The 15,475-nt window shown below is 47.3% G+C and overlaps 1 protein-coding gene across 5 annotated transcripts in view; it reads right to left on the reverse strand.

Annotated features, from left to right (window-relative positions):
- LOC140388029 (cAMP-dependent protein kinase type II-beta regulatory subunit) overlaps nucleotides 1–15,475 on the reverse strand; it is a 212,224-nt gene that overhangs the window by 138,100 nt on the left and 58,649 nt on the right. For all 5 annotated transcript variants that reach the window (XM_072471534.1, XM_072471533.1, XM_072471531.1 and 2 more), the window contains one exon: nucleotides 3,976–4,011. In XM_072471534.1, the coding sequence (XP_072327635.1) occupies nucleotides 3,976–4,011 (36 nt within the window). The remainder of the gene's footprint in view (nucleotides 1–3,975; nucleotides 4,012–15,475) is intronic.

Below are 15,475 nucleotides of genomic sequence, written 5' to 3' on the forward strand. Positions count from 1 at the left end.
TGTACACCTCCATTAAATCACTCCTCAGCCTCCTCTGTTTCAAGGAAAACAGCCCAAGCCTATCCATTCTTTCCACATACTGCAATTTTCAAACCCTGACAACATTCTTGTAAATTTTCTCTGTACTCTCTCCAGAGCAATTATGCCCTTCCTGCAATGTGGAGGCTAGAACTACACATAAAATTCCAGCAGTGACCTAACCAGCGTTTTACAGAATTCCATCATTACATCCCTGCTTTTATATTCAATATCTCACCCAAGAAAAGCATTGCGTCTGCCTTCATTGCTACCTTATTCACCTGTAATGTCACCTTAAGGGACCTGCGGACATGCACTCCAAGGTGTCTCACTTCCTTTACCTCTTTCAAAATCCTACTCCCTTGCTTTGTTTGTCCTCCCCAAATGCATTACGTCACACTTCTCCGGATTGAATTCCATTTGTCACTTTCCCACCCACTCAATCAAACCATCGATATCACTCGAGTCGAAAGCTATCCTCTTCACAATCATCTACAAGTTTCCCAATCATGCCTCCCACCTTTCCATCCATCCACAAAACTTCCATCGACCATTACCCTTTATTTTCTGCCGTTGAGCCAATTTTGGCACCAACTCACCACATTACCCTGTATCCCATGGGCATTTACTTTTCTGACCAGTCTGCCATTTGGGACCTTGTCAAATGCCTCACTAAAATCCAACGCACTATCCTCATCGATCCACCTTATTACAGTCCTCTGACAGCTTCCTGGATTCCCATAAACTCTCCAGTCTGAGGTGGGTCTCAGGGAAAGTGGGTCTCAGGGAAAGCACCATTACTACATCAGGACATGGTAGTTTAGGTATCCAATGACAAATGTAGAGGGAAAGTGTGATGGAGGGCTGGAAATCATCCCGCATCTACCTCCAGCAAGGACAGGCCTTACTCTGCCCATGTTAAGAAGCTTCAGAATGAATGATTCGTAGGCTCAATGCAAAGGGGAGAAAAATGTCTCTTTCTTTTTCTATTTAAAATTTTTTTTTTTAAAGTACCCAATTCTTTTTTTCCCAACTAAGGGGCAATTTAGCCTGGCCAATTCAATTGGATTGTGGGGGTGAGACCCACGCAGGCACTGGGAGAATGTGGAAACTCCACACGGACAGTGACCGAGGGCCGGGATCGAACCCAGGTCCATGCAGTGAGGCAGCAGTGCTAACCACTGCACCACATTGCTGCCCAAAATGTCTCTGTTTAAGGTGGGTGCTTAAATGTTAGGATTATTCTCCTCAATAAACTAAAATGGCAGAGTTTCCCTGATGACTGAGTAAATGTGAGGCTAAAGACGGTCCCAGGTTCCATCTCTCTGCTTTGTGGCAACTTCACTGACTTCTGCCAAAGTCATCATAGATAGCACACAAGAACTAAAGGCAAAATAAAAAGGGGACTTCCCAAGTGCTGGAATTGATGATGTTGGATTGATGACTTCCATCTCTAACAGCTTGCAAATAACCACCATATAGATTGATGCATGAACAAAAGCCACTTGGGTAGGTACCAGAGAGCAGCCTGGCTCTGTGACATTGTATCTCAGCATGAGGCAGCACGTGGCAGCAAATATTAAAGGAAGTAAAACTGATGAACAAAAGGTCGCAAGCTGATTGTAACAGAGTAGCACCACTGCAGTTTCTAATGACTGGGGAGGTGCAAAGTCAAGGTCGCAGCATGGGCCTTTGGAGGAGAAATGGTTTTTTTTTTAAAAAAGGAATATCTTACCCAGAAATCTCCTACATTTGCTGGAAACTAGTTACAACAGTTCTACTTGCAGCTTTGAGAGCCTGCTTTTATTCGTAGCACCAGAGTGGGCCCGAACACCTGAATCAAATATGGCAAACATGGGCAATAGTTCACAAAAAATAACTGCTGAAAGATTGTGCATGAGACATTTTAGCTGCGATCAGACAATAGATTTGATAGGCTTCAAATTTAATGCTGCAATAAGATTGACTTAATATAGTGCCAATGAAGTTACAGGAAGCTGTCAACTTTGTTTATCATAGCAGGCTGTTCATATTGCTGCTCAACTGCAACCATTATTACACTTGGGCATTGCTGTTAGTTTGCTTTCTATGACGGGAGATAAGCTGATGTTTAACCAGGCTTCTATATATAAAAAAGAACACTGTAGTCTCTTTTAGAAGTTGCTCTGATTGCAATTCAGCAGATACATCTATTTGACTTTTCTCTATAGAATTCTTCAAAAGCAAAACGATTTGTATTTACCTTGACTGGTTTCACAACCCGCTGAATTTTAATAAAATAGCCGAATCAACCCACTAAAATATATTAGACATGTTAATACCAAAGAGAATAATCGCAAAGTTTACATTTCCGTCTTTCCAAAGGACCAATGGATACATTTTAAGTTGAAACATATTCAGACTACCTGCAATGGATCTCAAGAAAGTTGGAAAATAAGACCAAATATTGTTTATAACCTTTTTTTAAATATTAGACCAAGTATAAATCTTTTGAGCAGCAGACACAAAGAAATACATAGGACGGGATTCTCCTTTGCCCGACGCCGATATTGTGATCGGCGATTGAGTGAGGAATCCCTTACGCGCCCAAATGAGACACAGCCCCTCCGAAACGGCGTCATCGCATTGAGTGCTGCACGCCGTTGGAAAGGCGTTGGCGCGTCATCGGAAACCTCTCCTCTGATGCTTCGTCCCCAATGGACCGAGTTCCTGATGGCACGGAACACATGCTTTTTTTTTCCGGGGGGCTTCGGCGAGGGTGGTTACTAGGGGTTATTATTTGGCAGCCAGGTCCACTCGCGGCCGGCGCCATGCTGCACGGTGCGGGCCTGCCCATTCTCCAGCCGCGTTTGGCTTGGGAGCCGGGAGCTTCATCCGGTATGCTGCTAACCCCCCAACTGTCCCGGAATCGGTGCAGCTGTTGAACGTTTTTCCTGGCGTAAAACTCCACTGTTCCCATGCCGGCATCAGCACTTAAGTCTGGAAATCGGAGAATCCAGCCCTCAGTATTTCTTGTATTCCCCTGGGCAGACAGGTGATCTTCAATCCTGACTGTCTCGCCAAATTGTTACAGAAATCTTAAGATCTTCCTTGGCCATCTCTCACGAAGGCATGCATGGCTGATGGAGGTGTTACCGTGAACAAGAGAATCAGGAATGAGATCTTTCCTTCAAAAACAACACATGCCAACTTGTTTAGTATTTAAGATGTAACTAATTATGCTGAACTCTTGTCCCACTTCCTATCTCAAAACTACCTTGGCTATCGCATTTCACAATGCAGTCACAAAAATAGGACAACAAACATGAATCGCACATCCTGCACTTCCAGCAGAAGCTAAATAGTCAGCTGAATTGCACCTTGACACAATAAACCCAGAACCATCTTAGGAATGGACAACTTTAAGCATTTCATTGTGTCTAGCTTGTGGATTTGTACTCTGTGTGTAAAAAGAAACCAAAACCTGAATCATTATATTAAAATCAATCCTAATCCAGTGTACACAATCAAATATCTTACAGTTCCGAGTGTGTGCATAATGGGGACAAGACATTTTACAGAAGAGCTCACTGGTAATGGTCTGGAAGTGCTAATTGACAGGTGCAAATATATATGGGTCATCTGGATAAATGAAAGGTCGAAAAGTCATTCCTTGACAATAAGTTCTTCCTCTATCAGAATCTGCCCATACTGTATTTCAATGAATTTTGCTGTGGTCGAAGCTATTAAACACTGGTCTTTTTAGCTTGTGCTTTGCATTACATTATTCCAGAATTCAGTATAATTATCATTCACTGATTCAATGAAGCACAGAATTCAATCACCTTTCGAGCATATCGTGCTGTAATCAGACTGTTAAATGCCAAAGCTAGAGTTAAATTCTACAGCATTACTTTCATTCTTACTTCCAGTATCCATATCACCAAGGAGAATTGTAAGTACAAAATATGTTCCTACCAGACACTCGTCGAGTAAATCTGTTTATCATGGGAGCTGGAAAACAAAATGGAAGAATGCAGCATTTTAGCCAATACTTAAGGAAATTTCACGGAGACCATTGATAATACAATTATATAAAAAGTTCAATGTAAATGTCAACGTTGCAAAGTTTTACATGTATTTCGCAAACATTTTTTCTGAAAGCTGTAAACAGCAAAAATACATTTGTGTTACCATGCACCATAAATCAATATGAAATTGGTAGATTAACCTGATGACAAGTTTGCCACACTTAATAAGAAATCTTTGAATTCTTGCGCTAAAGATACAGTAAGAAGTCACCTTGATAATAAATTAACAAGATTCAAAGCAAGGAACTATCACCACTGCAAGATCAAGGCGATGCCGACTTGTAAGCAGATGTGTAAAATTGATTCAATTTAAAACATGTAATGAAAAAAGAAAAGAAAAAAAAATCGGACTAACAGCAAAATGTTCATGAAAGTACGGGATCATGTCACAGCACGGGAGACTAGCCTGTCGATTATGCTGATACTAGATTTAAATTGCCACTATTTTAATCTTATTCCCTTGTACATTGTCACACTACATTTTTGAAACATTTATTCAATTCCCATCTGAATATTGTGAGCATCTACCTCAGTAACTTCGAGATAGAAGTGTTCCATGATCAAATAACCTGATGTTGAAAATAGTGTTGCGGCTTCCCCCTTCATTCACCCTAAAGTTTGTGAATCAGGAGACACAACCCTCTCAGAAACCATTCAAGTTTTTAAACCGTCCAACCTCCCCGTCACTTTCTCGATTCCTGTGAGCCCCAACTTTGAGCATTCCTTGATACTATAATTCTTAATTCCAGTGAATCATCACTTAACCCTTTCCAGCAATGGAATGTCTTGAATTACACATAGTACAATGCCCTGTACTTACTTTTAGTCTTCCCTTTTGCATTCAATGCTGCATATATACAAAGCCCATCTTTTGTTCACAACACTGTAGACTTCCTTTCATAAATTTCCCACATATACCCACATTATATTATTTGCGTTGAATTGCATCTGCCACATATTTACATTCTTGTTCATCCACCCTGTCTTCATCAATTCTTCCTCAGAGCCTGCCATGCCCTAATTTGGTATCAGTCAGCTAAATCATAATTACTCTGCTCCTTATCTCAAGGTCCAAGTAATACAAATGGAAATAAGCTGTTGGAACATGAAATCGCTGAGTGGATTACTACTTATATCCTGCCAATCGATTAAAGTGCTCATTCATCATTGGACCGGAAAATTTGTGGCCAGCTGGACATTGCCAAATAAATTAATTTCAATGCTAAATTTTAAAATGGAATATCAGCACCACAGGCCAAATCAAGCACCAAATTCAAATCACACACCGGGTGCTTTTTCTTCTAAAGTAAAACCTAATCAGATAAACATAACAAGTGCTGCAAAGGGAGTTCTCAGTTTCTAGTGACCAAGGTGTCGTGTTGGGTGCTCTGCTACACAGACGAACCAACACGGTTGCGGGTGGTACAACTCCGTTTTATTATTAACAATATTTACAATTGTTGGTAAACTGGTTACTGTGGTACGTTCATTACCCTTAAATCTGTGGACCTATCCCTAATACTATCTTGGAGTGGCACTCAGCACATGGTGGCTGTCTGAGTGGCTTGCTGTGAGCTCTGTACCCTGAGCTGTCTCCTGCTGGAATGAGCAGGAAGTGTCATGTTCCCCGTTTTATAGTGTGCATGCTCCTGCCTGTAATTGGCTGTGGTGTTGTGTGTGTATTGATTGGTCCGTTGATCTGTCCATCAGTATGTATGTATGTTTGCATCATGATGTTTACCTGAATATCATGACACAAGGTTCATTACCCTAGATTATATAAGCAAGAAAAGCTACGGGCGGGATTCTCTCTTGCCCGCTGGCGAGATTTCTCTCTCCAACGCCCCCCACCCCCGGGTGTGATTTCCAGTGACAGAGGCGGCTCACCATTAGCTGCCAGTGGGACCTTCCGGTCCCCACCAATGTCTACAAGCTTTGCGTGGTTCTCCACTAGGGAGCCTGCAGCGTGTGGGAGTCACCATCGGTGGAACCAGAAGATCCACCAATGGGAAAGGTTAGTAAACCCTGCCCTACATGGATTTCAGCAAGGTTTTCGACAAAGTCCCAAGTGGAAGCTTGGTCCGGAAAGCCCATGGGATTAAAGCAAAAGTGTCAGGAAGTGAAGGATAATCATCAACAGGCATTTGTGTTACTGGGAAGTTGCTTCCAACTGGGTTCTGCAAGGCACAATACTGGTTCCTTTGCTTTTCATGATATATCGTTGATTTTGATTTTAAAGTGCAGGAGACATGATTAAGAAATTTGTAGATGATACAAAAATGGCTATATGTTTAATAGTGAGCAAGAAATCAGCACTTTGTAGGAATGTATCAATGGACTGTGTTGTGTTCGGTCCTTTTTACTTTACGAAGGAATCCACTAAACACTTTGACTTGTCCAAACCAGAATCTTTTATCGAGTCTCATGTGGAAAAATAGCAATCTGATACAGAGCACGTTATCATGGAGTCTGTTAATTACTCCTCTGGAACTTGCAGCTAGCACTGACCGTTCATATGTATGTCTTATTACCCTCTCAATCTTCAATTCACGAGGTTCACTGCCGTTGCAGAGTCCTTTTTGCTTTGAGGGATGGATGTCCAGATCCCACTCAGCTGCATGGCAGCCCGCACAGGGAAAGTGGCTCCAATACCCAAGAGCTCCCAGCCAAATGGAGGAGAATTAATGTCCTGCACACCCCTATCAAGGAAACCCCTTCCTCCATGTGCTGCAGCTGCTATGTGCTGGGAAGTGGGTAGGTGACATTATTTTTTCATGAGATGTGGGATGTTGCCCGTCATTTTGCCCTTGAATGGAGTGGCTTGCTAGACCAGATAAGAGTCAACCACATTACTGTGGGTCTGGAGTCATATGTAGGTCAGACCAGATAACCATGGCAGCTTTCCTTCCCGAAAAGGACATCACTGAACCCGATAGGTTTTTACAACAATCACCAGCTACGAAGGTAGGTTTTGAAGCTACGTCCCCAAAGAATTACTCTGGGCCAGTGACACAAGCCCAAAACAGCTAATTTGTGGTTTTGTGCTTTGTGTGAGGAGTACCAAGAAACAGCAGGTAAAGTGAAGCAGAAAGCGAGGAAAAGAAGAAACCATTCTCTCCATCTCCCTCCCGCCAATCACCTCATTTGCTCCTCAAGCTCCAGGTGCTACTTTTCTCCTGCAGCTACTCCCCATTCCTCCCAAGCTCTCACCAACCACCACCTCCCCCATTCCTAAGCCAACACCGCCCCCCCTTCCCCCACAAAACACCACGCAATTTTAAAGCACAACTCCCATATATCAATGTTACATACAATCTCAGGCTACTCTCCATGGCCACTTATTAATAAAATCAGTTTCACTTATCAACTTTAATCATTCCATCATTTTTATTTTCTTGAACTAATTTAATATAACCACTGGACATTTGGAAAGTAAATAGTTAGTGAACATCACAATTGTGTTGCACTTTTAGGGCGCAATCTTCCCAAAAGGGAACCCCCAGCAAGTGCGTTTAGCCGTGCGTTTCCTGACACTCGCAGTGCCGAGAAACCCACGGTTACTCAATGCTACTCATGTTGAATAAGGGGCCTAAATGGAAAACGCGCGGCCGAAGCCGCACATAGCCCCATTTTTTTGCCCGCAGGCCTGTTGTTTTGCCCCTTTTTTTTTTTACAACGGGTAGCTCCGCTCGCCGGAACTGCACGTTGTAGCGAGAGGTCGGGATGCTATTTTTAAATGGCGTCCCGATCTCCGAGGCCCACAAAAAAAAACCATGATCTTCCCCCCAGTCCGAAAGCAAAATGGGAGGGTCCCCCGGTCCCCACCCACCCCCAACACCCATGGTGTGCCCAATCGTGCGTGCACAGAAAATGTCATCCTGGCAGTGCCCTGCCAGCTCGCAGTGCCACCTAGGGACCTTGGCAGTGCCAGGATGGCACCCTGGTGGCACCAGCAGAGTACCTAGCATGTACTGCCAAGATACCCTGGTGGCACCAGCAGTACCAGGGCAGCACCCTGCCCAGAGGGCATGCAGCTTGGGCCTGCAAAACCATTGGAGACCCCGAGTGCCGTTCCACCTGGTCCCCAGTTTGTGGGGATCAGTACCAAACGGCATTCGCCGAAGGAATTGAATCCCAAAACTTTGAATGCCTTGGGAATCTGTACATTAGAGTAAGTCTAGCTGCCTCGCTCTAATATGCAGATTTGCCAAAAAGTGTGGGGGAGATTCTCCTTGCAACGTCCCGTGAGATTGCGTTGAACCTTGCGAGCCAGGTGGATCCTGGGAGCGAGGTGTCCCGGCTTTCACCGGCCACGCTGCACGACGGTGAGCTGCTTTTCCGGCACAGCGTGGCCGGAAGATCGCGGTATCAACAGGCAGGAATTTTCAATACGACAATGCTCAGCAGTATACGGAAGAAGGAATACAGATTTAAGTTTTTAAACGAGAGATGCAGAAGAACAACATTTTTTAAAAAAAATGTATTTTATTACAAACATATTTCAAAACAGGTTACAGTGAATAAACACCCTGGGAAACATACTTCCCAACAATCAACTATACAGTCTGTACAGATTTTCCCCCTTTTTCACCCCCCTCCCCCACGAAGAACAGCCCCTCAAACAAGGTCACAAACATCCCCCACCTTTCCTCAAGCCCCCCTGAAGAGCCCCTTAACTCATACTTTATCTTCTCTAATCTCAGGAAGCCATACAGATCACCCAACCCAGTCGCTACCCCTGGTGGAGAACAACATTTTTGTACACAGCGAGTCATAAGGACTTGGAACTTGCTGACCACAAGAGTGATGGAAGCAGAGGCAGTGATTTTGAAATGAAATGAAATTGGATGGCACGTTAAGGAACAATGGGAGTGAGAGACTGGCTGGTTGCTGCACGGAGAGCAATCATCGGCACAATGGGACTCCTTACTCTATCGACCCCACGCCCGCCCAACCTAGACGCTAGACTCAATAGGTGATGACAGAGAGGCAGCCAGTGATGAGCTCTATGGAAAAACCAGGAAGGGATTTTGTTCAAAAATAACGCAGTTTAACCTTGGTCTGATTCCCAGCCCCACATTCACAAGTCCGCCATTGCTGACGGTACAGTACCTCACAAGCACATCTGTTCTTCATATGGGCGCACTAGACAGCAAATTTCATCCCCCATCCCCAGATGGAGACACGTCTCAGGATAGGAATTCCTGATTCGAGCAAAATGAGTGAGATGTGATGTTGTAGAGTACAGTTTAATCCAACATCCACGGCGCTGGAGAAATTACCCCTGAAACAGAACAGTTTCTCTGCCACTATGGGTGCTGGGTCTGTCCCCTTATGACGGGGCCAGCTTGGGAACACTCATTGAGGGCAGACATTTAAACAGCAGATTTTGAGTGAAAACAACAGGTAACTTTTTAAACAAGTGTTTTAAAGGTATGTAGATTTTTTTCTAAAAACTTTTTTTTTTGCTCTTTCTTTTAAGTAGGCATTACTATTGTTGTTAATTATTAGTTTTATTATGATTAAAGGTGACTATTTATAAGTGAACAGAAATCTGCAATATATTATATAATTTTACATGTGGCATGCTTAAAAATGTTTGTGTGTTTTAATTTAGATTATGGCCATAAGATTTTAAAAGCGCCCCAGGGCTTTTTGCTGTCACTGTCCTTGTAACATCAGATTTTTTTTTTAAATTAGCGTTTATAGAATCATTGCAGTTCAGAAGAAAGCCATTCAGCCCATCAATTCTGCACTGACGCTCCGAAAGAGCACCCTACCCAGGCCCATTCCTATGCCCTGTTCTCATAACCCCACCTAGCCTTTGGACACTAAAGGGAAATTTAGCATGGCCAATCCACCTAACCTGCACATCTTTGGGCTGTGGGAGAAAACCGAAGCACCCGGAGGAAATGACGGCGGCATGGTGGTTAGCACTGCTGCCTCACAGCGCCAGCGACCTGGGTTCAATTCCAGCCTTGGGTGACTGTCTGTGTGGACTTTGTATGTTCTCCCCATATATCTGTGGGTTTCCTCCGGGTGCTCTGGTTTCTTCCCACAGTCCAAAAATGTGCAGGTTAAGTGGATTGGCCATGCTAAGTTATCCTTTTGTGTCCAAGGATGTACAGGTTAGGTTCTGGGGATAGGCTACTGGAGTGGGCAAACCTTTGAAACCAATTAACATTTCACTTAACGCTTAACTTTATAAGCTGAGGGACTTCCGGTTGCGGCGATGACTAGCTAAGCCGCACGTTTCGGCGGCTCCAGCTCCAACGGACCTTCGGGCTCTTTTAAGAGCCCCAACGGGAAATTTTCGCGCGAAGAAACCCGGTGTGGGGTGAGTGAATAGGGAGTCCCCCCCCCAACGAAAGAGGAAAATATCGGCGGCGGAGGCTGCAGCGTGAGGAATCCTCGACGAGAGGGACAGAAAGGGAGAAGACAAGATGGCGGCGGAGAAAGCCCAGGCGGCATGGGGGCCCCGAGCAAGATGAATTCTTGAGACGGTGTGTGGAGCTACTAAAGAGGGAGGTGCTGACCCCGATGCTACAGGCAATTGAGGGGCTCAAGGAGGCACAAAGGACCCAGGAGACAGAGCTCCGCGTGGTGGAGCAGAAGGTGACGGATAATGAGGACGAAATCCTGGGCCTGGCGGTCAAAACACAGACGCACGAGGCGCTCCACAAAAAGTGCATTGAAAGGATTGAGGCCCTAGAAAACAGAGCGCGAAGGAAGAACCTTCGGATACTGGGTCTCCCTGAGGGAGTGGAAGGAGCGGATTGCGGGGCTTATTTAAGCACGATGCTAAGCTCGTTGATGGGAGCTGAGGCCCCTGCGGGCCCCTTAGAGGTGGAGGGGGCACATCGGATCCCGGCAAGAAGACCAAAAGCGGGAGAACCACCTAGGGCGACAATCGTGCGATTTCACCGCCTTAAAGATAGAGAAGAGGTGGGCTAAAAAAGTACGGAGTAGCAGATGGGAGAATGCAGTGGTACGGGTGTACCAGGATTGGAGTGCGGAGGTGGGGAGAAGGAGGGCGAGTTTTAACCGAGCCAAGGAGGTGTTACACAAAAAGGTGAAGTTCGGGATGCTGTAGCCGGCACGACTATGGGTCACGTACCAGGAGAGACATCACTATTTCGAAACGGCGGAAGAAGCATGGACCTTTATTAAAGAGGAGAAATTGGATCGGAACTGAGGGACTGATACTGTAGGGAATGTTATCGTCGATGTAAATAGAGAAGTTAATTGGGAAGGGGGGAGACACTAAGAAATGTGGGCGCTGGTGAGGGGGGAAAGAAGGGACATAGGCGGAGAATGAGGAATGGGAGTGGGAGGGGAAAGGGAGCTGCGCCACAAGAGGCGGGTCAGATAAAGGGATGTTCCCACGCCAGAAAGATAATGGCGGGAAGACAGGCGCAAGGCAGATGGGAGTTCCCCACACGGGGGGGGTCAAGGAGGGAGCAGGAGCAGCCGGGGTCAGTTGAAGTCAGCTGACTTGCGGAAGTAATATGGGGGAGCAATCACGCTAGAAGGGGATCTAGTGGGGGGGGGGGGATAACTGGGTTGCTGCTGCGGAAATCAAAGAGGAAATGGCGAAAGAGTGGGTGGACGGGGATGGAATGCGACGCCTGGGGAGCGAGTGGGAGCGCGGAGGCGGGATATGGGACTGGCCTAGAGAAGGTGATGGCTAGTCGACACGGGAAGGGGGCAGGTAGCCCCCTAGTGAGGCTGATCACGTGGAACGTGAGAGGCCTGAATGGACCGATTAAAAGGGCCCGAGTGCTCGCGCATTTGAAAGGACTAAGGGCAGACGTGGCTATGCTCCAGGAGACGCACCTGAAAGTGGCGGACCAAGTTAGGTTAAAGAAAGGATGGGTGGGACAGGTGTTCCACTCAGGACTAGATGCGAAGAATAGAGGGGTGGCCATATTGGTGGGGAAACGGGTAGCATTTGAAGCAAGGAGCACTGTAGCAGATAGCGGAGGTAGATATGTAATGGTGAGTGGCAGGCTGGAGGGAATGGAGGTCGTGCTGGTTAATGTATATGCCCCGAATTGGGACGATGCGGGATTTATGAGACGGATGTTGGGTCGTATACCGGACCTGGAGGTAGGAAACTTGATACTGGGAGGGGACTTCAACACCGTGCTGGACCCAGGGTTAGATAGATCCAGATCAAAGACCGGAAGAAGGCCGGCAGCAGCCAAGGTGCTCAAGGGGTTTATGGACCAAATGGGGGGAGTGGATCCATGGCAATTTCTTAGACCGAGGGCCAGGGAGTTCTCCTTCTTCTCCCATGTCCATAAAGTGTACTCCCGGATAGATTTTTTTGTTCTGGGAAGGTCGTTGATCTCAAGGGTGGAAGAAGTTGAGTATTCAGCCATTGCGGTTTCGGACCATGCCCCACACTGGGTGGACCTGGAACTAGGAGAGGAAAGAGAGCAGCGAGCACTCTGGCGATTGGATGTGGGATTGATGGCGGATGAGGGAGTGTATGGTAGAGTGCGGGGATGTATTGAGAGGTACCTGGAGGCTAATGACGATGGGGAGGTCCGAGTGGGAGTGGTATGGGAGGCACTAAAAGCGGTGGTCAGAGGGGAGCTGATCTCCATTAGGGCCCACAAAGGGAAAACAGAGGCCAAGGAAAGGGAAAGATTTCTGGGGGAGATTTTAAGGGTGGACAGGGAATTTGCGGAGACCCCGGAGGAGGGACTGTACAGGGAGAGAAGACGACTCCAGACGGAGTTCGACCTTTTGACTACCAGAAGGGCGGAGGTGCTGTGGAGGAAGGCACAGGGGAGGAGGTATGAATATGGGGAAAAGGCTAGTCGCCTGCTGGCCCATCAGCTGCGAAAGAGGACAGCGGCGAGGGAGATAGGGGGAATTAGAGACGAAAAGGGAGCTACGGTGCGGAGAGCAGGGAAGATAAACGAGGTGTTCAAGACCTTTTATGAAGGACTGTATAGGTCCCAACCCCCGGAGGGAGAGGAGGGGATGCGGCAGTTCCTGGATCAACTGAGGTTCCCGAGGGTGGAGGGGCAGGAGGTGGAAGGCCTGGGGGCACCGATTGGGGTGGACGAGGTTATTAAGGGGCTGGGGAATATGCAGGCAGGGAAGGCTCCGGGACCAGACGGGTTCCCGGTGGAATTTTATAGAAAGTACGTGGACTTGTTGGCCCCGCTGTTGGTGAGGACATTTAATGAGGCCAGGGAAGGAGGGACTTTACCCCCGACAATGTCGGAGGCGACGATATCGCTAATTCTGAAGCGGGATAAAGATCCGTTGCAGTGCGGGTCCTATAGACCTATTTCATTATTGAATGTGGACGCCAAATTGCTGGCAAAGGTACTGGCATCGAGGATAGAGGACTGTGTCCAGGGGGTGGTGCACGAAGACCAGACAGGGTTCGTAAAGGGGAGACAACTGAATGTCAACGTGCGACGACTATTAGGGGTGATAATGATGTCCCCAATGGAGGGGGAGGCAGAGATAGTGGCGGCAATGGATGCAGAGAAGGCATTTGATAGGGTGGAGTGGGAGTACTTATGGGAGGTGCTAAGGAGGTTTGGGTTCGGGAATGGGTTTATTAGCTGGGTCAAACTCCTTTATGGGGCCCCAACGGCAAGTGTGGTCACGGGTCGGCAAAGATCGGAGTATTTCCGACTATATAGGGGAACAAGACAGGGATGCCCGCTATCTCCATTGTTGTTCGCGTTGGCAATTGAACCTCTGGCCATGGCGTTGAGAGACTCCAGGAAATGGAGAGGGGTGATTAGAGGGGGAGAAGAACACCGAGTGTCGCTATACGCAGATGACCTACTGTTGTATGTGACGGACCCAGTGGGGGGGGGATGACAGAGGTCATGCAGATATTGAAGGAGTTCGGAGATTTCTCGGGATATAGGCTTAACATGGGGAAGAGTGAACTATTCGTGATACACCCTGGGGACCAGAGTAGAGAGATAGAAGGCCTGCCTCTAAGGAAAGTGGAAAGAAACTTCCGATACCTGGGGATTCAGATCGCTAGGAGCTGGGGAACCTTACACAGACTTAATCTGACACGATTGGTAGAACAAATGGAGGACGACTTCAAGAGGTGGGACATGCAGCCTCTGTCGTTTGCGGGCAGAGTGCAGGCAATTAAGATGATGGTCCTCCCGAGGTTCTTATTTGTATTTCAATGTCTCCCTATACTAATCACTAAGACCTTTTTTTAAAAAATAGACAGGACCATCACGAGCTTCGTGTGGGCAGGGAAAGTCCCGAGGGTAAGAAGGGGGTTCCTACAACGTAGCAGAGACAGAGGAGGATTGGCGCTACCGAATTTGGGCGACTACTATTGGGCCGCCAATGTGGCGATGATTCGTAAATGGATGATGGAGGGAGAGGGAGCGGCGTGGAAAAGACTGGAGAGAAAGTCCTGTAAAGGGACGAGCCTAGAGGCGCTGGTGACGGCACCGCTACCGCTCTCACCAAAAAAGTTTACCACGAACCCAGTGGTGGCGGCAACATTGAATATTTGGGGACAATGGAGGAGACAGAGAGGTGCGCGGGGAGCCCTGGTGGGGTCCCCAATCAGGAACAACCACAGGTTTGCCCCAGGAAGGATGGATGGAGGATTTCAGAGCTGGCACCAGTTGGGAATTAGGAGGGTGGGAGATTTATTTATAGATGGGACGTTTGCGAGCTTGGGAGCATTGGAGGAAAAGTATAAGTTGCCCCGGGGAAACTTCCTTAGATATATGTAGGTGAGGGCGTTCACAAGACAACAGGTGAGGGAATTTCCGCTGCTCCCGGCACAGGGGATCCAGGACAGAGTGCTTTCGGGGGTGTGGGTCGGGGAGGGCAAGGTGTCAGAGATATACCGAGAGATGAGGGAAGAGGGGGAGGAGCTGGTGGGCGAGTTAAAAGGAAAGTGGGAAGAGCTAGGGGAGGAGATAGAGGAGGGTATGTGGGCGGATGCCCTAAGCAGGGTAAATTCCTCTTCCTCGTGCGCCAGGCTTAGCCTGATTCAATTCAAGGTGCTACATAGAGCACACATAACGGGAGAAAGATTGAGCAGGTTCTTTGGAGTGGAGGACAAGTTTGGGAGGTGCGGCGGAAGCCCGGCAAACCACGCACATATGTTTTGGTCGTGCCCGGCACTGGAGGGGTATTGGAAGGGAGTGACGGGAGTGATCTCGAAGGTGGTAAAGGTCCGGGTCAAACCAGGCTGGGGGCTAGCTTTATTTGGAGTTGCGGATGAGCCGGGAGTGCAGGAGGCGAAAGAGGCCGACGTTGTGGCCTTTGCGTCCCTAGTAGCCCGGCGTAGGATTTTACTCATGTGGAAGGAAGCGAAACCCCCCGGACTGGAGGCCTGGATAAACGATATGGCGGGGTTCATAAAA

Source organism: Scyliorhinus torazame, chromosome 13 (genome assembly GCF_047496885.1).
Source record: "Scyliorhinus torazame isolate Kashiwa2021f chromosome 13, sScyTor2.1, whole genome shotgun sequence".
Lineage (NCBI taxonomy): Eukaryota > Metazoa > Chordata > Chondrichthyes > Carcharhiniformes > Scyliorhinidae > Scyliorhinus > Scyliorhinus torazame.